The following is a 24,958-nucleotide window of genomic DNA, read 5'->3' on the forward strand; positions in this document are numbered from 1 at the left end:
TCCCGCCTTCTTTCCTTTCTTCCTGCCTTACCCCATTCTAAGCATCGAAACTATAAACTAACATGATTGCTTGGTGATTATAATTTATGCATGCCGGCGAGAGACTCATGCAACTTTAATAGCATTATGCCACGCCCTCACGGATACGGATATAGCCGTCGCCGATAAGATATAATGATATGTAGTAGGGGCATGTCAAATGCGGGCAACTATGTTAAACAATGAACTCCATCTGTCCATCTTTCCACACCCGCTACTTTCCATCCAACCATCCATCTTGTGTGTCAGGCATTTGATACTTGCCCCCGAAGAAGTGTACAGGGAAATCATTCCACAGAAATTCAATGGTTTTGCCCAGGGAAAACCCGTCACAGGCAGAGAGAGAGACAGCGTGCGTGGGTGTGAAAATGAGCCACACTTGGCAGCCTGGTTGGGTTGTATCTTTTGTATTTAAAATACAGCGAGAGTGGGGAATCCCATGCGTATAATAGGCAGATATGTTTAAGTGAATGTAAGTGTGGAGGAAATGAGCCTATTAATCAGGTGAAAAAGCTGTGAAAGCCAGATTTAAATAGGGGGGTGTTCAAGTCAGTTACTTGTTGATGAAAAAATTTGATTTTAAACATATTAAAAATTGGTGTACTATTGTGAGTAGTAATTATAATATTTTGGGAATGAATTCTCTATTATAGAGATCATATTAGAGTTCCCAAAAGACTCCAAATAATCTTTAAGTTTAGGGTGTTGCACAACATGGTTATAGCAACATTTATTTTTACTTGGATGTTGCGCAACATGTTCCTGGCAACATCTGTCTTTATTTGTTAATATTTTCTTCTGCTTTCCACACTGTTTAATTTAAGTTTTTTATAAGATAATGTAATTTGAAAAGGAAAATTAGCCAGGTCCAAATTTATCCACAATACTTTGGCTACCGGGTATCTCACAGTCGAACACCCTCAGCTATATCCTTTCCACTTTTTTATTTTGTGCCCTGTCCTCAATTCGTGCCCTGCATCCGGCCAACTCATGAATCACCAGTTCAGTCTGAAAGAAACAGGCAAATTATTTATGTTAATTATGGTCGGTTGGTTGGGTGGGTGGATGGAAAAGAAAGTTGTCACTGACCCAACCAAACCAAAGGACCCTCTGCCGCCAACTGTTGCCATATCTCGCATCTCCACTTCCGTTCCGGTTTATTTTTAATTATTTCGCAGCATTTTACAGGGCTGTAAGTGGCAAATTAAGGAATTATGCAAGAACAATGGCCGTAACGAAATGAAATTTCGTGCTTGGCCAATCGCAAAGAGTTTAAAAGTTTGCATCGTTTTCCTGACATCTCCGCTGAGCGTGTGTTGTGTGTGCTGTGCCAGGGCATTATGCAATCGCCACAATCCGCAATTAGTTGCGCACTTAATCCGAGACGCAAACAGCACCATCACCATCACCAGGACCAGGGACCGGCATCAGGAGCCACCAGAGCAGAATGACACTCCGATTAGCACTGGCCATGATGGGACTAATCCCATCCTAACGCCGCAAACTTCAAGCGATTGCCAAACTTGTGCACAGCTTGCCCCCAGTGCCGGCTTAAATACCGGCAATTAGTTGGCAATTCTTGTTTACTCTCTAAACTGAGACCCCGATTCTTAAACTTTGCCCTGGCTGGCAGAACCTCTGATTAATGTCTGTGTATATCCTGGCGATTGTTTTTCGATATAAAATCCAAGAGCGTAGCGCATATTAATCAGTTGACACACAAACAAATGGAGCTGCTCAAGGCCGTCGTCTGGACTTGATGGCCAAACAATAGAGAACTTTCGGTGACCTCGCCACGAGAGAGGTGAGTTTTCTCGTCTTTCAATATTATTTGCCCTTTGTTTTTAGCTCACCCACTCTGCCAGGTTTTTCCTAATTAATAAAGCCACTCTTGGCCATATTCGACGTGTATATGTATGTATGTATATTCCTTGACATCTGCTAATGAATGTGCAACCCTTGCCCAAGGTTGTCAAGGCAACCCCAGACTCTGGCAATTAGGATCATGTAAGGGATGCGGCGAAGGGATTATTAATCAGTGGCTAGGATAATCTATAAAGTCTCTCTCTCTCTACGTTAAAAGCTCAATTATAATATTTACATCATCTTTAATATACATTCAACACAATCGGTTTAAAAAGGACATGAATACAAAAATACAAAACACGACTTTCAAATACTTAAAAATGTGACTAGATCCTACTCAGAGCCTTCGGGCACCTCCAGGTTAAGGCAGTTAATCCAAAAGGCATCAATGGTATGGTACAGGTGCGGCAGAGCATTGCCAATGCCATGGTTTTCATCGGTATAGGTCTGGATATTTATTTAAAAAATTTATTAAAATTATAGTAGAAAACAATAATTAAATTGTTATATGCTCTTACCTGCTCTTCGAACTGAATATCCGCCCTTTGAAGCTGTTTGGCCAACAGCAGGGAATGCTGATAGTGGACATTATCATCACCAGAGCCATGAATCAACAGGAAATCATGGGTCTTAAAGTTTTCCAGGTTCAGGAAAACACTGCTTTCATTATATTTCTTTCCATTATCATTTTCTGTAGGCAGACCCATGTACCGTTCGGTATAAATTGTATCTATTTAAAAATATAAATTAAAGATATAAATAAATATAAGAAATACTTATTTGATAAAGGAAATACTCAACAAACCATAATACAACCAAGAGGTAACAGGAGCCACTGAAACACCACACTGGAATATCCTATTATCATCCTTCTCAATCGTCTTGGCCGTCATGTAACCACCATAACTCCAACCCCATATGGCGCAACGATCCTGATCCACATAGGCAAGATTCTGCTGCATCCAGCGGGTGACAAACAGCTGATCCTCCACCTCATGTTCACCCAGATTGTTGTTGACCGAAAAGAGCAGATCCTTGCCCTTGTTGCCCGTACCACGACCATCAATGTAAGCATAGATCGTATCCCTGGAGGTGGTAACAAAGGCCTCGTAGCCCAGCGTGAATCCATTGGTAACCCGCACCGAATTGGGTCCCTGGTAGACCACCACAATCAGTGGGTACTTCTTGGTCGCATCAAAGTTGGGCGGCAGGGCGAGCTTGGCGAATCCAATGCTACCATCGGCCAGGGTGACATTTAGGAAGTGGTAGGTGGGACGCAGCTTCAACGCTATTTTGGCACGGTACTCCGTGTTGGGTTCCCAGTCCACCTGGCGTGTGTTTCCAGTAGCCTCGTAGATGCCCACATAGGTGGGATTGGGTCCACTGCAGGAGAGTGTGTAGTAGGAGAAGGCCTTGCTAAAGGTGGCACTGGCCGATAGACAGGCCACTCCATCCACATCGATGAGGCCGCAGCTAAGGCACTCGTTGTTGCTGTACACATGGTACACAGAGGGATCATTAGCCTGGGTGGCTTGGTAGTAACTTGAGAAGAAAATATATAATTAATATTATTAATAATAAAACATTTTATAATAACTTACAGTTTATCCCTGGCTTCATCATATCCATAAACGGTCAAGACCGTGAAATTACCACGCGATTGCCAGCTGTTTACGCCCGTCTCCAGGTTTAGGTTCCACACCTGCTTCCAGTTGTCAATAAAGTAGGAGAATATACAGCTTTTGCCCGAGCTCAGGCACTTGGGAGTGCTGATGTCCACCCAACCGGATGGCTCCTCCAGCCGCTTGACCTCAACACAATCACCCTGGTAGCTACAGCTCTGAATGGAGGAGAGGTTCTGTCGCCTGTTCATCCAGGTTATGAGCAGGTGTGTCTCATTGGACCACACCACATTCTGCAGAATGTGATCGCTGCTGACAACATCCACAGGTGCCGAAATGCGCTGCACAGTGGGATCATTGTTGGTGACATCGTAAACACGCAGGCTCACCAGAGGATTCTTAGTGCCCGACTTGGGGTACTTGAGGTGCTCCTCATGAGGATACTGATAGTTGGTGGTTTCCCCATCGCCGTAAAGGAAGTAATTAAATGTCTCCACATCGGTGTCATCGAAGAAGCCCACAGTTAACTTGGTGCCATCCGGCGACCACCAAAGAGCGCTCCCGCTGCTCAGCACCTCCTCCTCGTAGACCCAGTCGGGCACTCCATTGTACACCACTCCGTCCACGCCGTCTTCCGTGATGCTAATCTCCAGGTTCTCGTTGAAGTGGATGTACACATTGTTCAGGTAAACATAAGCCAGGCGATCCCGCAGTGGCGACCATCCGCAGTACTGCAACTTCTCGCCCTTGTGAATCTGTATGGTGGTGTTGGTCTCGATGTCATACACGTCGTACTGAGCTATGTACGAGTGGCGGAACTTCTCCGTAAGGTTGTGACGGATCAGGATCTTGGTGTTGTCCGCCGAGAGCACAAAGGTGGCTCCCAGATAGTTGTTCTGGAAGGTTTATAAATATTTATTAGCTCTTGAATGGTGAAGGAAATGGGAGTTAAGTTACCAGAAAGGATGAATCCTGGAAGATCGTATCCGTCTTGGTGGCTGCATTAAATTTGTGAATGGATCTGTCGGAGGCTGTGTAGTAGAATTCCTCATCTGTAAGGTGGATAAAGGAAAGGAAAGTTATTATTAATATTAAATTTGTGGAGATTAGAAAAATAAGTGAATAAGGTAACACCTTAGAAGCCTTGCTTTAAGAGAAGGTAATAAATTATGAATAATTTAAAATTTTTATAAATTTCTATAAATTTTAGGATATATAATTAATAATTCTTGTATATTATATTATATTTTAATAATTTATAATTCATAATACTGTCTGTGGTTGTACCTCATTGCTAATGTGTTACCTCACTGTGGTTATGGTTTTCAAAAAATAAAAACCCTTATCATGATTCCGAGAACAATTAGAGCAAACAGATAGAAAAACTGGTTTCATGTTTCTTGAATGAGTCAGTTTTTAAAAATTAATTGGTGTAGATATGTAAAGATATTTCAATATAATTAAAATATGTGGGTTTTTGTAAAAATCAATGTTTACATGGAATTTGTTTTTGCTCTTATGTTTTCCAGATTATTAAAAATCTTCAATGATAAACCTGAAACCCCTTTTCAAGAGGCAGTTTTATAATTCAACTACCTTATATGAATTTTGCATTTAAGAAAGTTTTTTTATTTTTAAGTTTTTATAACTCTTGCCTTTCAAGGAGTGCTTTTTGAATTGATTTTACCTTCTCCTACTACTGTTCTTTCACTAATTAGCATTCACTTTTGTATCTAAATAAGCTTGACCACAACAATACCAAATTAGTCAAAACAATAGGCAACTTGAGCTTCCAGTTGGTATTAGTTGCATTTTTGGTCCAGTGCCAGGTTAGAGAAATTTAATTTAAAATTGTTATGTGGGAAGTTGACAGGGAGAAATCGACTTAACATATATTTTATAAAGATAATCTAGCTAGCACCATCATTTATTATAATACTGGAATTAAAATTAAGCCATAATTGCTGGACTTCAATAAGCCGGAAAACCTGAGTTATATTTTTATAAACTTAATCAAATTTTGGGGAAAATCTTTGAATCTATGGGGAGATCCCTATGGTTTTATAAATCTGGCTGACAAGCTGGTTATTCCATCTCCTAACTATAGTTTCCTTCTAAATCTCGTTTCCAATTTAAGGGTATAAATACAAAGGTATAAAAACTAGTGACAAATTCTAACGAAATTGAAAGATTTCCAGCCTTATCTAGTGATTGTAGTAAACCACAAGACGTCGATAAGAAACGAAATATAATCGTGCTATCGAGCGACTAGCTGATGCTCGTAATTCATTGAAGATTAGATTTCACGACAAGCAACATTGAAAATTTGTGTGCGAATAGTGCGAAATGTGGGTTTAACTCTATAAGAACAAAACCTAACATAGAATTTATAATTGAAAAGGAAATTTTAACTTAGAAACTTAAACAAGAATATAATGATTTTATCTTAAGATTACCTTAAAGGTTTTTCAAATTTAAATACCAGTAATTGGTAGTAATACAACTTAAATGTAATCCTTAAGCCCTAGATAATCCGAAACTGAACTTATCCCCTACTTATCTCTATTTCGGGGCCCTGATTTTAATCCTATTTGAGATTTGGGATTGGACTAATTACCTTTTGTTTGGAGATATATGTATACTTTTACATAATTAAGACATTCACTTTAATACAAATATAATTTCTATTTAAAAGATATCTAATAAGAACAGAGTAAAATAAAAAAAAACACTAAGATCCCGCAAAGATTTCAAAGAAAATTGAACAATTTTGTAGCTTTAGAAAATAAGAAAATCATCATGATATTAAAATTTGTAGTTAATTTTTTTCTGTGCATCACTAGTCCGGGTAAACGCCTGACCCTGCACTCTGCACTTGTCTGTTTAGTCAGAACTGAATACAAGTAGTACATTGTACACACTTGTATGTCATACATAAATTAGTCCATTGATAAGGGAAGGGCACAGCTCCCGCTGATGATGGAAAACTGCTCTGTGGGTGGGTATTCCCCAGTGATAACTCCCCGAGGCGGGGAATTCTAGGGAAAAGAATAGCTCTACAGCTCGCATTGGCGAAGGAAGACAAACAAGCGCCAAAAGGTGGGTCATCGAACCGACCCGAGAACCGAGAACGGAGACCCGCGAGGCAACCAACCTGTTATCCAGGTGCCATTGAAACCGCGAAGCCCTGATGTTCCCGATAGCGCCTCCGTTAGCTCCCACGCTGTTTTGCTTTCGCTGTCCTCCCGTCCAACGGCCGCTGCCAGCGAGGTGCTCGGGCCCAAGCAGAGGCACAAACAGAGGCCGAGGCCGGCGACCAGCAGCGATGATCTGTCCAGCATTTCTGTCCGTAGCTAAAATCTCTGATTTTACACTTGTCACACCGCGAAAACAAGGTCCGGAACGAAACGCACAGGGGCACCGCCAAAAAGCAACTGAATTGAAATCAGAAATCAATTACAATCACACAGCAATTAGCGCTGCGGCAGAGGAACAGCGCAGGCAGCGGCTGATAAAGAGATAGGAGAGAGAGCCGCTATGAGCGGTAAAGAGAGCGATCGGTTTTCGAAAAAAAAAGATATATATTTGCTCCAAGCTGCTCTTGAAGCATACAAGACTTCTCTTTACCCTTACAAAAGGTATTTAACATTATTATAAAATTTAAAAAAAATTGTAAAAAATAAAATATGAAAAGGAATGAAAATGTATATTTAAAAAATAAAAAAGTAAAAGTCTAACCATTTTTTTACACTTAGTATTAAAACTATTCAAAACTATACCTTATACCTTATTGAATATTTTAAATTATACATTATTACTGCTTAATTTCATAACAAATTATAAATTCTACAAGAAAGAAAGCCTCTTTCATTCAATTAAATTTAAAATAACATAAATTTTATTAAAATCTCTAACTTATTTTGTGGCCATTTAAAATATTATAACAATTATAAAAGACACTTAAATTAAACAAATTAGCCATATAAATAATTATAATAAAAATAAACTAAATATTAAGTGCTTCCACTGTTACATTTAATATGGTTAAAATGTTATGTCATATTTCATCCGAAAAATATAGTAAAATATTAATATCTTTAGCATCTGAATTATGAAAGAGATACAGATCGTTGAAGTAAAATGTTATTAACTCCAGTTTAAAATTTTAAGAAGTATATTTTTTCTTTATTTTAAATAGCATCTGACCTAATTTCTTAACAGTTGTGATTAAATATTAAATAATAGATATAATTATTATTATATTATTTATGCACTTTGAAGAAACGAATAAAATTAATCAATTTATAACATTTTTAGAAAATGTTTTTTTGTATTTTTGATTTACAGGAAAAACAAACCGTAAAATCCAAATTTCATACATTTATATTATTTTTCTAAAAGCTTTTAAGACTTACCTGTTTCCCATGAGCCATTGAATGTTCTCTCCCAAGCTTGGCTCTCAAAGGCATCCCGTAAGTTCCAGGAGCTCTTCTTTGGCGACTCTAGTTTGGCTTCAGATGAAAAAATGCTTCCGAATAATACACATTGAAACAGTACCAAAAAAACACTTAATTTTAATCCACCGTGCATAATTGCAAACTAAATCTCAGACAGCAATTTTTAAAACGTTCCAAGCAGCTCGAAGTCTCAAAAATGAATGAGAAAATATAGAGAAAAGGTTAAAAAAAAAAAGTGAAACGAAATCATTAAGGAAAAGTTAAAAGAAAAAGTGAAACGAAATCATTAAGGAAATAATTTAAAATATTTTTACTAGCAACTCACAGGTATCAGCATTAAACTAACAAAATCTAAAATGCCCTTGAACTTTTTTGTTTTTTATATTTATTTATTTATTAGGTTTATCGTAAATCTTATAAACAGTGAAGCATGTTTGTTTTCGTTTGTTAAGTTATGTGTTTCTGATTTAAAAGGGGACACACTGAATCAGCACAGTGCAGCACCCACAAAGGGAAACAATTTGTCATGCAGTCCAGAAATTAGTTTTTAAAAGTCCAAAAATGATTCTCACTGCGGCCGACCGGCTGCTGGCAGCTGCTGATGGGACGCCGGCTGGTGTGGCTGCTGCTGGGAGAGCTGCATTATGCGGCTCAGAATCTGCGTCTGCTGCTCGAGACACTTGGGAAAGAAGGACTGCAAGAGGTCAACCTTGCGCCTCTCCAACTCCAGCCGCTGGCGGGAGATCTCGGTCTGCTCGTACAGCAGTTTGTTCTTCCGTCGTACCTCCTCCATGTAGAGGGCTTCCAGGGAGTCGGCCGCCGGTAGATTGACCGAGCCGTGCGGGCGACCGCGCTTTCGTGGCACGGGAACAGGGGAGACGCCTACGACGGACGAATTGGGGATCGGATTGCTGACCGGAGCAGGAGCCGGGGAAGGAGCTTGTGCTGGAACTACTGCTGCTGGAACTGGAGCCGGCATGCCGCCATTGGAGTTTGTGGCCACGCTGATCGTGTTATTGCTGCTGTTTATGTAGGCCACCGCAGTAATGGGCTGATGGTTGATGCTCGACGTGGCCACGGCACTGATGGTGCCGCTATTGTTGTTGGCAAAGTGAGCCGGTTGCTGTTGAAACTGATGCTGCTCATAGCCGGGCTGATACTGCTGTTGCTGCTGCTGCTGTTGATGCTGCTGCTGCTGTTGTGGCGTTTGCAACTCGAGCAGCTGGGCCGGCTCGGCTGGCGAATACTGTTGCAGTTGCTCTTGGAAGGGCAGCGAGCGGTACTCATCGTCCTCGTACTCCTGCTTGACCACCTCGTCATACTGATCCGTGAACAGCTCTGTGCTGAAACTCATGCCGCCGCTGTTGTTATTGTTGTGGCTGCTGCCATGGTTGCTGTTGCTGCTGCTGTTGTAGAAGGTGGCGGCAGGTGGCTCGGCAGCCAGCACAATGCCTTGCTGCTGAACCGCCTGCTGCTGAAGTGGCTGCTGTTGCGACGGCAGCTGATCCATTGATCCGTCTTCCCGGGGCGGAGTCATATCGCGGTTATTGAGCAACGCCTCTGGTGGCAGTGGCTCGGCGTTTTTGGGCCTGTGCAGGTTCTTCAGGATCCGGTTTATAATGTCATACTTCTTCCATCGCGTGGCATAGCTGGTGGGATCTGCCTGCAGGTTTTTCTTTACCTGTCTGTAGGTAAGATTAGCAATAAATCCGTTTTGGACCACTCAAAAATGTGTTCACTTACCTGAACTTGGCCCTGGTCTGGTTGACCTTCATCTGGATCTCCTCCGGCTTAACGTCCACACCATACCGCTCGCGCAGCTCTTCTGCCCACTTGCCAAAGAAGATGGTGTTCTTGCCGGTCCGCGTCAGCCGCCAATTATCGCGTCCCCAGATCTCGTACAGTCGCTCCTCCTCGCTGGGCGTCCAGTACCGGCGCGCCTTCTCCTTGGCCCTGCCATCGAGCATCTCCTGCCCCCCGCACATGCTCGAATCCTGTTCGGCGCCGCTTCCGCTGCCGCCGCCGCCGCCGACTGCGCTGCCTACGCTTGCGTTCAGCGCCAGCTTCTCGTAGTCCATGTACTGCGCTCCTGCCTCAGCTAAGTGCGCCCGCGTTCCTCGTGGTCCCCCGGTCTACGTGATGTCCAAATTACACAATGCAGTGGGGTTTTCAAGGAATGCAGGGGAAGCCAAAAGTTTTCTGCACAAAAAATCAACAACAGCTCTGATACACAGAAGAGTGTGACCGTGCGTGGGGAAAACGCCGATATCGCCAGCCAAAGCAGAGTTGCCAGACTGTTAGACTTTCGAATTACTGGCATCAGTTGTTTTTTAAGCCCGGTTCTACATAGAAATAGCAGCGTGCCATCAAATTTTGGAAATAACTCGAAATTTTCCACTTTCGGGGAAGTACCAAAATTTCAGAACGCGAAAGTTGGTCGCTCATGAACGAAAAGTCTGGCAGCGCCGAGAGTAAGTTACTTTGCTATTCTAGTGTGACCAGCTGGCAGGAACAGAAAAAACCACATTGCATCAAGTCAGCACTTTTTGTTGTTATAAATAGTAATTTCGACCGGATTTCGTGATGTCCTGGATTTTATAATTGAAAAATGAGTGGGGCAAAGCACCAGCGTTTGCGCTACTACACCTCCTTGGAGGAGGCCATGCTGGTACGCGTGTGGCGCGCGCACATGCACGATATTGCCTCCTACACGGACAACTTACCGATTTTCCGGGAAATCGCCGATGGACTGCAGAAACATGGAATTCGGCTGAACAAGCAGGAGGTTCGCCGGCGCATCAACAGCTACCGCAATAAGTATTTGTAAGCAGCAGCAGTAGCAGACCTTCTAGAATTCCCCTTCTAACATTCGATTCGTCCTGCAGAAACGAACGCAGCCGCGTGGAGAGCAATCCAGAGTACAAGTCCGAGTGGCGCCTCTATTCTTTGGTGCACTCGCTCTTCCAGCCCACTTACCCTTCAGCGGACATCAATGAAGCGCACAAAGTGCTGGAGGCGGCCGCTACGAGGGCTCGGACAGAACTGCCCGCCCTGCCGCCCATGATAGTGTCCACCACCATCCAGCCACAGTTCAAGCGCGATCCGGATGGATGCGCATTTCTGGATGTCATGCCCGGCATTCCGCCAACCGTGGTAAAGACAGAAACTTACAACGGGCCTTACAGCATGGTCAAGACTGAGACCAAGCCCACAGAAGCCGAGCTGTCGAACGCGGCGACCCTTTATGCGCTTCCAAGGACCTCGGAGGATATATTACGACGGGCACCACTGGCACCCGCCAATTACCAGCTGCCAGATCTGCCGCTGACGGCCAAAGTCAACGGCCTGCCGGACGCTGATAGGTTATTGAAGAGGAAACGCGGACGGCGCAGTATATTGCCACGCAATGGACAAATCACAATGGCCCAAGTGGAGCAGCTACGCAAGGAGAACCAAATGCTGCAGGAGCAAAACGATGCTTATCTCCTAGAGCTCGAGCAGAAAGAGAAGCAGTTCGTCGCGCTGGAGGAGGCTTTCCAGGCCTATAAGAAACACCAGGAGAGCATGTTGGCGCAGATAATGCATCTTGGTGTAAAGAATGAGCCCTATCCTGATCACTAGCGCCTGTTTAGCCTGTAAGTTAGCTTTAAGGGACTAATGCCAACGGAGGCACTTCCTCCTTTGTTCCTTTCTTAAACAAAAGTCTAGTTTAGTCAATGTACAAAGCAGCCTAGCAAACCGAAGATATTTTTTCCACCATATTTCTAAGTGAGAATTGAGAGTGAATTGGATTGATGAAATGTTAAAGGGCAGCTAACATAGCAGAGTCACAAGTCTTTAAATGATAAGGAATGTAAAAAATAGATTTATATAAGCATAACTACACATAAGAGCAAAATGGAATCAGTTCTGCATGTTGTGGAGAACGGAACTGAAAGAGAATAAAATGTAAATTTAGTTTGTTAATGGAATTTGTTTATATTAATATAAATTTTGTTTTAATTTTTATCAGAACTGAATCACTTTCTTGGTTGTTCTAACTGATGTTCATTGTGGAACCTTGTTTTTTTTTTTGCCTAATTTTGCAATTGAATAACCTTTAAATTCACTTTCACTCGAAAGGAATTTCGGCAAATTAATTACCAGCTAAGACAGGTATTAAATGGAGAGTCACAGGTGCGTTCAATTTCAGAATGAAATTGGCTTTCAAATGTGCTTAATATGGAGGAAGGCAAGGCAGCGTTTGGTTGGGAAATCGCTTAATTATACTTGGACACCACCACCTGTTCACTTACCATCTCTTATCCCCATCGTAATTTTCGCGTGCCGCCGGCCAATTGAAATGTTTGAGCTGCACGAAAGTTGCCATTGATTGATTGATTGAATGTTTACGGGGTTTGGAGAAGATGAAATGCAGATGCTAATGATGCATCTACATTCAGGTAATTCTGTTCAATTATTGACCATTTGATTGATGCATTCATAAATGGTATAGGACTTTTATCGCTTAATGTGAAAGAAGCACCATAGAAGGAATACTTAGAAATATGCCAATATAATTTGACTTTTAAATTATTTTTTTAAGGTGAAATCAGCGCGACAGGAACGCAAATTACTCAAGTTCTTATTTATTATAAAAATAATCAAAAGCAACGAAATTTTTGAATTCTTAATTCGATGTTTAGAACTTGGTCATAAAATTGTTTTGACTTAAAAAATGATTTTTTATTTTATTAAATTTTAAAAATAAATAAATATTAACAGTTGAATTTCCTAATTGTCTTGGGCGTACAAATATTTATCTGTTTTATTATTTTGAAAAGCATTTTTATACATAGCTGAGAAATGTGAAAAAATAAATATTACATTTATAATTTTTAATGCAAGATAAACAAACCTTAATATTTAATGTAGAGTTGTTAAATTTTGTATTTTTATTCATTTATTTTTTACAAAAAATGAGATGTAATTCAGTATTGAGCCAAGCAAGCTTATCATTTGAATTACAAATAACGCAAATAATAAGTCAGAAAAAATATTAAAATAATACTATTTGTAAGGTCATAAAATGTATTTTCCCCATAAAATACATCGTATATTCCGATATAAATATTATAATAAATAAATAATATATAATAATTATAAAATAAGATTAATTATAAATAATATAATAAGCTAGATCTAGCTTGAAATAACTGATAACACAGCTTCAGAGTGACCGTAGTGAATCGGTACTAGCGGCAGTGATGTCATTTTTTTTCTGAGCAAAAAAAGCTGGATTAACAAAAATAAAAAAAGGTGAAATAAGCGGAATTCCATAAGGAAAAACCTAAGAAAAAACAAGACTTTTAGAAAATAAAATTTTTTTGTTTTTTATTTTAATTTTAGCTTATTCTAGCTTTTTATTCGACAAATTTAGCTTATGCATGCGCTCAACACTGTCTTTCTCAAGACTCTCATCTGGGTGACCGAGGTTGTAGTCCCAGATGGGGTTAGTGTATCAGGTGTGGTTCGAGTATCAGGTGTGGATTTTTTAGAGGAAATTTTAACTTTTTGATATTTTTTAGGGCCAAATTTTCAAAATAAGTAGATAACGAGAGGAGCAGCGCATTGTTTTTTTCAATTTCGAACGAAACGGGTGTGTTTTTGCGCGTGTGTGCGGCGGACGCGCGTGCCAATCGGAAAACCAAAAACCACGGCCTGAGAATTAAATGTGTTTTTCGCGAAAAGCCAAAAAGAAGGTGCGTTTGTGTGTGTGGTGTGTGCGGCAATGAGCCGGAGAAAGCCAGCTTATAAATAAAGATCGCCGAGAGAACGGGCCGAACCGAAATAAATAGCAGAACGCTGTGCAGGAGCAGCAACAAAAACAGCATCGAAAGCTAAAGAAAAACAAGTGTAACACACAAATTTTAATGCGCGAGGTCTTTTGCATGTTTGTGTTTGCTGTGTGCACTGCCTGCGAGTGTGTGTGTGCGTGCGAGCGAGAGAGAGAGAGCGTCACCCAAATAAACAACAAAAATTGAATTGATGGGAAAGAGAAGGAAGAGTGCAGCAGAAGCGGTTGTTTTTGTTGTTGCTGTTGCATGTGGCATGACCAAAAATCAGCTGGCCGCCATCTCGCTCTCTCTTTCCCTCCCTCTACCTCTGCCACCCATCCACTCGGAATTTCTAGCAGTTTGGGTGTAAAAAAGCGCCGCTTTTCCTTTTTAGGCTTACATTCTGGACACACAACTCGGGCTTATCCTACATACATCTCTTTTCTCCAAAGTCACACTATGCTACAAATGTGAAAAACCCGTTCCGTTTTGCCTCTTTTCTCTCTCTCTCTCGCTCTGTGTCACGCCTAGTGTGGTTGTTGTTTTTGTTCTTATTGCCTCTACTTAATGCCTCTTTCATTCATAGAAAACGGTCAGCAAAAGGAACAACAAAAACCACAACGGCAAAAGCGGCAGCGCGATTTCTTTTCTTTTCGCTACGTAAAAAATAAACACAAAAAATAAGCCAAAAAGCTAAAATCAAACAACAACCGAAGCCAAAAATCAAAAGAAATCAAATTTCAAATTCGTGCTGCAGCAGCAACAACAACAATAACGATAACAAAAGAAAGAAAATTATTAAAATCATCATTACCATTGGCAGCAGCAGCAACAAAAACAACAACAACAGTCGACAAATTGCATGGCAGTTAGTGTCTGTGTGTGTGTGTGTGCTTTTGTATGTGTGTACGTGATGTAAGTTCGATAATAATTTCGTACAATCGAAAATGTTTATTTTATATCTGAACTATTATGCCTAACTGGCGCCATTGTTCATTTGTTAGCTATTATTGTTGTTGCTGTTATAATTTGGCTCTCTTTCGTTTTCCGCTCTTTATCGGCACAAAAACTTGATTCATACATATGTGTGTATATATGTTTGCTCCATTTATATGCTATAGTTAACTTTTTAAATATTTGACGAAAGAGCCTCGTTTCCGTCTTTCCGTTTTGTGCATCGTAATTGCTATTTAAAGTTTGATATTTGAGGGAAAACTGATTTAAAATCGGTTTTTTTTATTAAGCATAAAAATATAATAAGCCTTAATATACCCTTACTTTCTCTTCTATACATAACTCGGAATACCCTACAAATCAATATTAACACTATTTTATCTCATCTTTCACTAGTATGTTAATTTTTCTTACAAAGTAAAGTTTTTCAATCGTTATTTGATTAAACAGTTAACATTGCCCATAAAAATATTAAAATTCTATTTCAGTTCTAAGATTTCAAGATAATTTTTGTATTTAAAAATAAAAATATTTTACTGATTTTGAGCTTACAATAACAAATCACATGTTTCTCATGACTGAAACAAAATTATTTGTTGCTGTTTTACTAGTCTAAAGAATTTAAGTGTCAACAAAGAGATTTCTCTAGTGATTTACAAAGTGGCTGTTGTTAGAGAGTCTACTGTTTTAGCTGATTACAGTTTTTTTTTTTAATTCTAAAGTCATCATGTGAGTGTAGACCAGACCATGGCCAAGAATTTTGATAAGGGCTTTACCTACGCCATAGGTATAATATTAATTGAAGTGATAAGCTAGCCAATCATAATTTTAACTTTATCTTAACTGAATAAAAGCCACTATATTTGCGATTATTCACTCGAACTTAGGATTTTCCTCTTCTCATTTTGATTAATTTGATTGGCAATCGCCTGTTAATTTTCACATTAACAAAACATTTGTTAACCTATTAAAAATATGTATGCATGATATTTTTTCTCTCGAAAGAGTGCTCATTAAAAGTCCGAGGGACCACATAAATCTTGCCGTCGTTTGTGGCTCAATAATGTCACCAAGTAAATATTTTGAACAACAAAGATATTAATTTATGCGCACGTCGCTTAAAAATAGAAATTGATGATGGGGTGCCTTGAAAAAAGCAAAATGATACAAATTTGAAACGAGAAAATATATAATAAACATTTCGATACAACCACCGACAACGTCTTGCTCTTGGGAACTAGCCATTGATCTTGTGGTTTTAACTCATCGTAAAAATGTTTTCCAGTATTATAATTTATGACTAATGGGATTTTAGCATGTTTCGGGATAATTATAATTGATTTATGTCTCTTTAATGATGACGGAAAACTAGAAATATCTTAAAAAATTACTATTACAATTGTCAAGTCTGAAAACTGTTTAAAAGAATATTTGTTGCCGCCTTTGTTTTATATTGAGCATGTAACTTAAATATTTAACTGCCTGGCTGCTCATTATTAATTGTTTCTTTTGGCCAAATATTCCCTCAGTTACCTGGAAAACATTACCTTTGTGAAGAGAACAGCGAGAATGGGCTAATCAAACGATCTATTCAACAAATGTTTTCCCCGGCCATGGCAAATATTTGCGGAGCACGTGAGGCACAAGAAATCGTACGTAGGAGTGCTTTGAGATCCGCCCGCCCTCGTCAAACCCTCTTTTCGATTTCCCCTCCGATTGGAAGTTAACATAGACGCCGTGTCGCATAACGTTGATAAGGGACACTGAAGGCGGTGCCGTAGGCAGGGGCGTAGCCAGAGGGGCAACGAACGCACTGTAGTGTTTTGGATTACGTGGAGGAGTCTCGGAGACGGGTTCCCGATAAGCTCGGCATCATTTCTAGTTTCTTGATAAACAGCAGCAACAATTATTCACAAAAGGCCTTAGCGGAAGTGCACAAAAGCTGTTCACTTTATAGCTGTTAAGCAGTTTCTCAAGATGTCGGATAATTTGTTTCACTCTGGGGGATGGAGGGACTTTGAGTGGGTTGGCTTGGCTGCGATGGGAAATTTTGTGCTCTTGGAGAAACAAATCAATTCGTGGAAAAGTTTATTTCCAAAAGAGGGGGTAAAGTATATCAATAGGAGATAAAGATTCATTATTGAAAAGTTGAAATAGGATTTATAGGAGGCTAATTAATATTGTTTTTCTGCCAAAATAATGTTATTTATTTTGTTTCCCGTAATTAGACACAATATTAGCCTGTCTTCCAGAAATATTTTGAATTTCTATGCTAATTGTTAGTTTTTCTTATTGAAAAGTAAAAGATTTCATTTATTTAAAGCCTAAGATTCTCATACAAGTTGAGGCTTAAACAATTTCTCTTTTGTATGTATTTATAATATATATTTAATCCAAATCCGTATCAAGAAACCAACAAAAACGCGCGTGTGTATCTTTTACCTCTTGACCTATAAAAATTCATAAATGTTGCTTGGTTACTTTTGAAGACGAAATGGGCAGCGCCACCTCCAAACTGACGTAACAACGGCGTTCACATGCATTTACACATCATTTGCTGTTTGTCATGGCGACAGATACAACGGCTAAAAAAACAACAACAACATTTATCATTTCGAAGCTATGGAACGCGTGTTGCCTGTCACTGGGAATGGGTTGCTCTGCCGGGACTGGACCCGCCGCCGTCAGTCGTCGTCGTCGAAGGGGTCAGGTTCATTTCAGGGGTCAAGCTTGGAACAAACTTTGGCGCTGCTGTCAGAAAATTTAACTGCCACATTAATTTGAGTTTGGCGTTCACACTTCTTTAGCCCGTTCTTCTTTGCCCAAGTCGAAGTATTGATTAATTAAGTTGGAAAATAAATTTAAATATAAAGTGAATACATTTTCTTTTAAGCTAAATATATTCACCATTAAAATAGTACATCTTTAGACATTTAGTTATTTTATTTTCTTTAGATTTACAAAGATTTTTGATGTTTGATTTACTCAACATTCGTTGGAAATTATGCTCTGTCATTCCCTCCTTTATAATTAATAACCTTTTCTCTCAATTAACTAAGAACATAGATTTGTATATATTTTTAATATAAATAAGTCTAGTGAAATGAGTCTTTTGTTCACTTTACGCTTGAATTAATCTGGGTTCCTTGAGGAGTCCCACAAAGAAAAAAAATATAATATGTAAATCAAGAAAGGTTCAAGACTTCACAGTCATCATGGGTTTAGCTGTCGTTCTCCCTTCCCTTGTAAGCCATATCCCCTTTATTCCTTATTGGTATTGGCTTACCATTTTGTGGTTAACCGCAAATAAGCATTTTTGTGCATTTTGTTTTTCGTTTCGTTTGGTTTTTACACTTTCCTAGACCGAAAGACCCCAAGAACTCAGTCATTTGTAAAAGTTTCGCTTTGGGTTAGAATCGTTGTGAAGCAGGTTCGGATCCTAGAAATGGAGTTAAATATTAAACAAATTGTAGAGTATTTAAACACTTTTAATTTGTATTATTTTAATTTTCATTTTATTAAAAAAATCAAGAAAAAGAGAACTAAATATACATACAAATAGCAGAATTATTCATAAACAATAAGAAATGTATTAAATTTTTCTTTTTAATTTTCTCTATTTTCCCCAAACCGCTCCTGTTTAGATTGGTTAACAAAAAACCGGCCAACTTGGCTTAGGTTGGTCCTGCCCGGCTGATCATCAATATATTCGTTTGGGTTTCCTTCGCTGGCATAAAAATGTTCACACTTTGCTGAATTTTAATGGCTTATCCGGCAGCCTTTATTTTGCCTTTCCTCTCTGGAATGGTTTGTTCTTTGCTTGCGTAATTTATTAAATTTCTTAATGCACTCAAGTTGGCTATCTGGGCTTTTACCTTGGCCCCTGTTTACCGGCCTTTCTCGCCGGCATTGCTGTCTTATTTAGACCAAATACAAAAAGGGCTATTTGGGGCAGGCTGTTTTGTCATGACAACCGCAGGGCAACGAATGTTTTCCTTACTTCCTCTAACAATTAGGCACGCAAAACTGTCAGTCAGTCACCCAGTGTAGTAGTCAGGGGCACGGCCAGGGGCGGTTTAGGGATCGGAATTGGAATAGCGAGAGCGAGAGCGGGAACGGGACAGGTGCGCCCCCAGAGCAATGTGCTGACACCTTTTGCCCAGGCGCTGGGGGTGTGGTCAGGGGGCATGTCATCGTCAGCATGACATGCGTGTGGGTTGCCCTGCGACGGTCGAGCGGCGGCTTATGTTTTATGGTTGATTGAATTGAAACGAGGGAAAATGGGTTGTGTATGGGGCACGACAAGGGCTATGTTTGGATTAACCCCTATATGTAAAGGTGTTACGTGGGAGAGCTAGACCTACTCGGGCTGGCCCGAAGGCATACTTGTCGGTTTTGCCCCCAAAAATTCTTAAGTATTTATGCACGTTCGTTGTTGCTGTGGTTTCTGTTTAACAAATCGAAGAAAATGTTTGTTGAGCAAACTTATTTGCTAAATCTATAAATTTCAAGCTTTAATTCAACAATTAATGCTTTAAAAATTACCTGGTCTATAAAAATCATAAATATAACTGAATAATTATCTGATTTGTCACACAGTAAATTTATAGTTTGAATTAGGCAAGGTAACCTATTTTAATAATAATTAAATTACATTAATTATTGAATTTACGAGTTATACAATTTCTTCTTCGAGTTTTAATATATTCAAAAAACTAAAAAAGTTATTTTTAGACGATTTCGTTAGAGGTACATGGTATAAACACAAAAATTAGCATGATTATCTTGATTTTATTCTTGTATTTGATTCTTCCTTCGTCAAACTTTTAATATCATATACATACTTTATATCTGGTATCTTGTTTTCATCTTTCCGACTCAATCATAATCATTTTGTTCAGTTCAATAACCTACAACAAACTCTTCAAGTCTTTGACTAATTTTCTCGCGTTTGAAAAGTATATTAGCATACGGATTTTGACTCATAAGTTTTGGAAAAGGCTTATTTCTATGATGTAATAACTGTTTAAAGTATAGCCATGAAATTCTTTTTTATATTCATTTGTACAATTTTTACTATAAATAGTTATTTTGGCTAAAAATATAATATTCATGGAAAGCTGTCAAATAGATAAGGAAAAATATATATCTTCTTAGCAATGTCTTATGCTATAGTTCTAAATATACAAAACATACTACACTTATCTTAAGAATGCTTAAAATTTGAAATTAAATATAAAAATAAACATAGAAAAATTCAGAACAAGGACAAAAACAACATACATGTTATCTGTAACAAGTTTAAAAGCAATATTGAAGACTATATAAGAAACTGGGTTACTCTGCTACACTTTTTCTTTAAGTGATAAAAAGAAACTATAACTCAATGGTATTATGCAAAGGCAAGACCTTTTGCCAAATATTTTATTATCAGCAAAAGCTATAAAAATAAATTTAAAACTTTGTTGACCCCTTTTCCCTAATTAGACCTGACAAATGTGAATGCTATGTGTGGTTTTAAATAAGTGATTCATTGGAGAATGTCTTACCTGTTTGTTTAAATATTATTTATTTTTTATAGCAGACTCATTAACATTGACATGCCTCTTTTATCGATTACAGATATACGTAAAGGAATTGGAAGTTCTATAACCCCGACTCTAGGTCAACAATTAAAAAGGTAAGCAAAGATAAATACATTAAAAGAATTTATAAATTGGAATAATTGGCAACTATTAGCAATTAGCAAATAAGTCACAACCTACCCCACAAGTGCACACCTTTCTTAGAAAAGTATTGGCGCTATTCAGGCGCCCAGTGAAACTCCATAATTAATCTTACCAGCACTTTTCCCAGGCTAGAACAACGAAAGTTTAGTTGTAATTAATATGTAAATGCAAAAAGTTGGTTCGGTTGGGACTGCGAAAAAAGGCAAAGTTAGAGAAAGGAGCGGAGAACTCGAAGGCGACGTCAGAAGCATTTGCACAAATCATTGGTTAACAGTGCCAGAGTTGCCTAATTGTTATGCAAAAGGGTTGTGGGCTTCTGACAGGCAGGCAGACAGTTGTTGTTGCCTCTGGTGGTTGTCTTAGCCATTGTCTGCATTGATTCAACTCTTTAAAACAGAATTGAACCTTTGATACAGTCCAGAGTCCACTTGGAAGTCGTAATTTAAATTAAAACTACACTGCTCCACAGAAAAAACATTTTTAAACTAATAGAAATTTAGGTAAAGTGTTTTACGGAGGTTTATCTTTTTAATATTTCAAGGGAGAATCGTTAAGTTTATCCAAAAGTTCTTGATAAATATTTGAATTCTTTAATTAACTGGATTAGTACTCTTAGGACACAAAACAATATATTAGTCAGTAGTGCACTTTGTCTAGAAGGGGCCTAAAATTTAATTAAAAATCGTTTGCCACTTGCCCCGTCACGTTTTCTGTGAATTTGTGTGTGTGTGTGTGTGTGGGCCGCCGCCTTGCATCTTCTGTGCAGTTTTTGGCAGTCTTCCAAGTGGCAAATGCCATCGATTCCCAGTACCAGGCTCAGCCAAGAGACGATGGCGGGACGAGGACTGTTGACGATAGAGGATGGCAGCCACTCAAACTTGACATCAACTTGGGCCACGGACTCGTGTCCGTGTGTGCGAGATAGTGCTCCGAGGACAAGGACGAGAGGCCCAGGACCAGGCCCAGGCGGCCAGGCACAGAGGCGTTGGTTCGGGTACGACAACAATGGGCGAAGGGCTCAAAGGAAACCAATTTTACTACTTATTGTCCTTAGCTAAGCTGGCAACGAATCAATCCTGTGGATCTTGCCTCATACCACTGACTAGGCTTGAGGTTGGCTCTAGGCATCCTTTTAAATGAATTAGAATATTAAGCTGCAGGCGCGTTTCTCATTTTGTTGATTACTTAAGAGGTTTCAAAGTTTTCAAAGATTATGCTGAATATGGAAATGCTCACAGAGAAAGTCAGTAAAACATATATGTTTAGCAGCTAGCTACTATGTAATACCTGTATTATGTTCTTACAATTGAAAAAATACATTTTCTTAGACCCAAATCGAGGAACCAAAATGTGCTTTTGTTTTGTTAATTTCGCTGTACTACATTTTTCTTTTTTACTGCTTTTCTTTTCGTGGAAAATGCCAAAGTATTTAAGTTTCTTGAAGCGCATATAAGTACCAACAAATTGCCTCCATGAACTTCTCACTGTTCTTTTCGTTTTCATTGTGCTTTTGAGAGAGAACTCATTAAAACTTGCAAAAGGAAAATCTCAGCATATTTCCACATGTCCTGGAAGTTAGTCTGTTTTCTTTAAAAATTCTCTTCAGAAATAGGACAGTTCTGACAGAGAATTATAAAAGTCTAGTGAGGGGAAAGTGAGAAGCAGATGAAAAGTGAAAGAAAACTCTGCGTGAAAATGAAAATAAATGTGCATGTGTAATTTATGTTTCCCTTTGTTGCCGGGCGCGACAGGAATCGTTAAGAAGAGAAACTTTGCCTCAGCGCCAAAACATACATAGTTGTTGTTTCCGTTTTTAATTTTCTTGCTGCCACGAGAGTTATTGTAGCTGTTTTAATTTATACCCAAGAGAGAGGCTGCAGTCGGCAGACTGGCTGCTTAAAAGGATTAGCATTGCATAAAACATGCAAAAGTCCTTGACCAAAAAACCTGCAAATTGGGGCTGCTTTCGCCATGTATATATATATATATATTTTTTTTCACAAAAGAAACCGAGAGTTGGGACACACTGGGAAATCCCGTATAATTCGGTTAATTTTCACTGCACCTCGGAATCTAATTTCTGTGCATTATTTCAATAGAACCACCACACCTCTTTTCAGCTTGAAGTTTTAATTAAAATGCCTTTCGTAAACCCCTGCATAGGGTTGGCAACCCATCTCCGTACTTTGTCGACTTTCCCACTTGGTTGACTTTTTAGCCATGTTGGTTTATTCTGTTCTTTTTGGCCAACTCATCTCTCTTATTTCTCGTTTGTGGACACGCCACATTGTTGTATTTTGCATCCTTCTTCTTGGACTCGTTTTTTTGTTGTTGTGTCCCTACCACCATTGTTATCGTTTGTATACGAATTTTCTTTGCGATTTCTTCTTTCCTGAATCTTCTTCGTTCCGACATCGTTTTAGTAATTGAAAGGGGGTTTCTTTTAAGGTTTTCCTTCCTCTTTAGGGAAGAATAAGCATAGGGATAGTAGAAGAGAAATCTAAGATGGATGAGATTCGATTTCGACCTTTTAATGCATCTAAAACTGATTGGTTTCAGGACATTTAATCGCTTAATCTGATTTTATGGAAAGTTTTAAGGGTGTAGATGGATAAAAACTAAGATCTATGATCCAGAGAAAATATATTGTTTAGCTTTAAAATATGTTCAGCTTAAAAAGTTCCCCCAGTAAAGTGTAAATAACTTTTTATCGCAACAACCCAAGCATAAATCACCATTTCGTAAATATTTGTCCACAACAAAACATTGATTTAAATCGCTATTTACGATTCATATCGGTGCGTGTATTAATTTATATTATGGGCAAACAAAAACTTGGCTTTTTCAAACTTTGTTTAAGCGCCAGAAAATCCCCCAGGGGAGCCACCCAAAATTTATCGAATTCACCTGCCCCTTCCGGCCACCCGCAGCCAGTCGGTAAATCAAAGTGTCACCTCGAGAGAGGAGTCATCCGGGCAGCCAAGCATCCCGAGCATCCTGGCGCAGTTAACAAGCGAAAAAATAATGACAACAGCCCGACGTCGACCATCGATCCTGGCACGAACACACGCTCGCGCGCCCGATGGCTGGTAATATCATTAAAAACAAATTGAGCACATTAATAAATATGAGTTATGATTGTTAATAAAAAATGATGGCCATAGGGAAGCCGTATGGCCAGAGCGTGACCAGAAACGGGCGGAGTATCAGCAGCATACTTTCCGGGGACTTGCCACTCGTAATGTTCGGGAGTTGACACCTACTCCGTGCCACGCCCACTTGGGTCGTCGTGCAATAAACGGAGTTTGGTGGCAAACAAAGTAGGAAAAAACACTCGGTAACCGCCCTCAGTGTTGGTGTTGCATAACTTTTGGCGCTCCACCGAATGCGAATGTGTTTCAGACATCATAAATCAATTTATTTCGGGGCGGGGAGGGGCAATGGAAAACGAGTGGATTACGGGCAACCGACTTTCAGTGGTAAAAGTAAAATTGCAACTCTGATTTGGGGCCAAATTTTGTGGGGAATCGTAGGAAGCTTCCAATGAATGGAACGGAGTGCACCAAGAGAAATTAAAATCCTGAAATGGGAACAATTTAAAACAAGTGCAATTATCGGGAGTGCTTTATATATAACTAGTGGTTTTAAAACCCTTAAAAATGTGGTAAAAACTAAAATAAACTATATAAAAACTGTAGACATTTTTTGGAGATTTGAAACCCTTTAAAAAAGTGTTTAAAAGTATGCAATGCAATTTTTGAGATACCAAACTTAATTTGGTTTCACGATGTCGATTTGTTAGCTAAATTTTCGACATCTTTTAAAGTAACTAATGATTTCTGTATCATCCCCGATTAAATTAGGCATCTCAAACATTTTATTACAAACTATTTTACACCTTTTAGGAGAAATAAAATCTCTAAGAATTTGTAAAAATCTATATATTAGATATATACTTGTTTAGTAAACCTTTTTTCGGAGTGTCCTGCTGCTGGGGAAAATTATGAAAGAGATGAATGGACAGTGAGTCGCTCAGTTAAGCAGAAGCTCCTCCACCTTGAATGTGTTTTCTTTGTCGGCTCTCTTTACCTCTCTCTCCTCCAGACCATCGACCAAACAACTTTTCCATAACATAAACCAAGCTTTTAACTATCTCCTCAACGGCTACCTATGAAAGTTTTGCCTGGAACTTGGCCATAATTTTACCTCAAAAAAAGCCACCTTAATCCCCCATTTGCTACCTAAATCCTCGTAAACCGCAGAGCCCGCAAAACCGTTAACCGTTCATCATAATTGAGGCGAAAACCATTCTCAGCCGCGTTACAGCTCATCAGCTTTAATGTCAATCTCTGGCAGAACGGATGCCATTTTGTTTTTATTATTCACGCGCTCAGGCTGCAGGATCAGGCTCAGGCTCCATTCCGGCTTTGGGGCTTAACTACGAAAGCTCATCCCCCAGTGATTGCCTTCGCGGT

At 39.2% G+C, this 24,958-nt stretch overlaps 4 protein-coding genes and 1 long non-coding RNA gene across 9 annotated transcripts in view; 2 read left to right on the forward strand and 3 right to left on the reverse strand.

Moving 5' to 3' along the window:
• Nucleotides 1–729: 729 nt before the first annotated feature.
• LOC108074583 (uncharacterized) lies at nucleotides 730–1,287 on the reverse strand. The gene is made up of 2 exons (XR_001770698.2): nucleotides 1,129–1,287; nucleotides 730–1,047 (listed from the first exon to the last, which is right to left on the reverse strand). It is a non-coding gene; the product is annotated as an uncharacterized lncRNA (long non-coding RNA).
• Nucleotides 1,288–2,111: 824 nt separating this feature from the next.
• On the reverse strand, nucleotides 2,112–8,168 carry LOC108074568 (venom dipeptidyl peptidase 4). Of its 2 annotated transcripts, none has more exons than XM_017166682.3 (6): nucleotides 7,943–8,168; nucleotides 4,485–4,579; nucleotides 3,507–4,423; nucleotides 2,711–3,447; nucleotides 2,424–2,635; nucleotides 2,112–2,352 (listed from the first exon to the last, which is right to left on the reverse strand). In XM_017166682.3, exons 1-6 carry the CDS (start codon nucleotides 8,115–8,117, stop codon nucleotides 2,239–2,241), a joined length of 2,250 nt encoding a protein of 749 aa, XP_017022171.1. In that variant the 5' UTR covers nucleotides 8,118–8,168; the 3' UTR covers nucleotides 2,112–2,238. The 2 variants fall into 2 exon arrangements, with proteins under 2 accessions (XP_017022171.1, XP_017022162.1); XM_017166673.2 differs by lacking the exon at nucleotides 7,943–8,168 and adding an exon at nucleotides 6,682–6,938.
• Nucleotides 8,169–8,346: 178 nt separating this feature from the next.
• LOC108074629 (dual specificity protein kinase splA) lies at nucleotides 8,347–10,343 on the reverse strand. Its single transcript, XM_017166748.3, has 2 exons — nucleotides 9,728–10,343; nucleotides 8,347–9,669 (listed from the first exon to the last, which is right to left on the reverse strand). The coding sequence occupies exons 1-2, from the start codon at nucleotides 10,060–10,062 to the stop codon at nucleotides 8,553–8,555; spliced, it is 1,452 nt and encodes a 483-aa protein (XP_017022237.1). The 5' UTR covers nucleotides 10,063–10,343; the 3' UTR covers nucleotides 8,347–8,552.
• A 112-nt stretch (nucleotides 10,344–10,455) lies between these two features.
• On the forward strand, nucleotides 10,456–11,992 carry LOC108074176 (uncharacterized). Its single transcript, XM_017166115.2, has 2 exons — nucleotides 10,456–10,807; nucleotides 10,870–11,992. The coding sequence occupies exons 1-2, from the start codon at nucleotides 10,593–10,595 to the stop codon at nucleotides 11,603–11,605; spliced, it is 951 nt and encodes a 316-aa protein (XP_017021604.1). The 5' UTR covers nucleotides 10,456–10,592; the 3' UTR covers nucleotides 11,606–11,992.
• A 1,591-nt stretch (nucleotides 11,993–13,583) lies between these two features.
• LOC108074467 (beta-1,4-glucuronyltransferase 1) overlaps nucleotides 13,584–24,958 on the forward strand; it is a 46,333-nt gene continuing 34,958 nt past the window's right edge. For 2 of the 4 annotated variants that reach the window (XM_017166546.3, XM_070286888.1), the window contains exons 1-2: nucleotides 13,584–13,725; nucleotides 20,377–20,434. The gene's annotated coding sequence lies outside the window, so the exon portion shown is untranslated. Of the gene's footprint in view, nucleotides 13,726–13,761; nucleotides 13,880–14,386; nucleotides 14,716–20,376; nucleotides 20,435–24,958 lie in introns of those variants that run through there. The other 2 variants (XM_070286885.1, XM_017166554.3) reach the window with 2 other exon arrangements.

The sequence above is a fragment of the Drosophila kikkawai genome, chromosome 2L (genome assembly GCF_030179895.1).
Source record: "Drosophila kikkawai strain 14028-0561.14 chromosome 2L, DkikHiC1v2, whole genome shotgun sequence".
Taxonomy (NCBI): Eukaryota; Metazoa; Arthropoda; class Insecta; order Diptera; family Drosophilidae; genus Drosophila; species Drosophila kikkawai.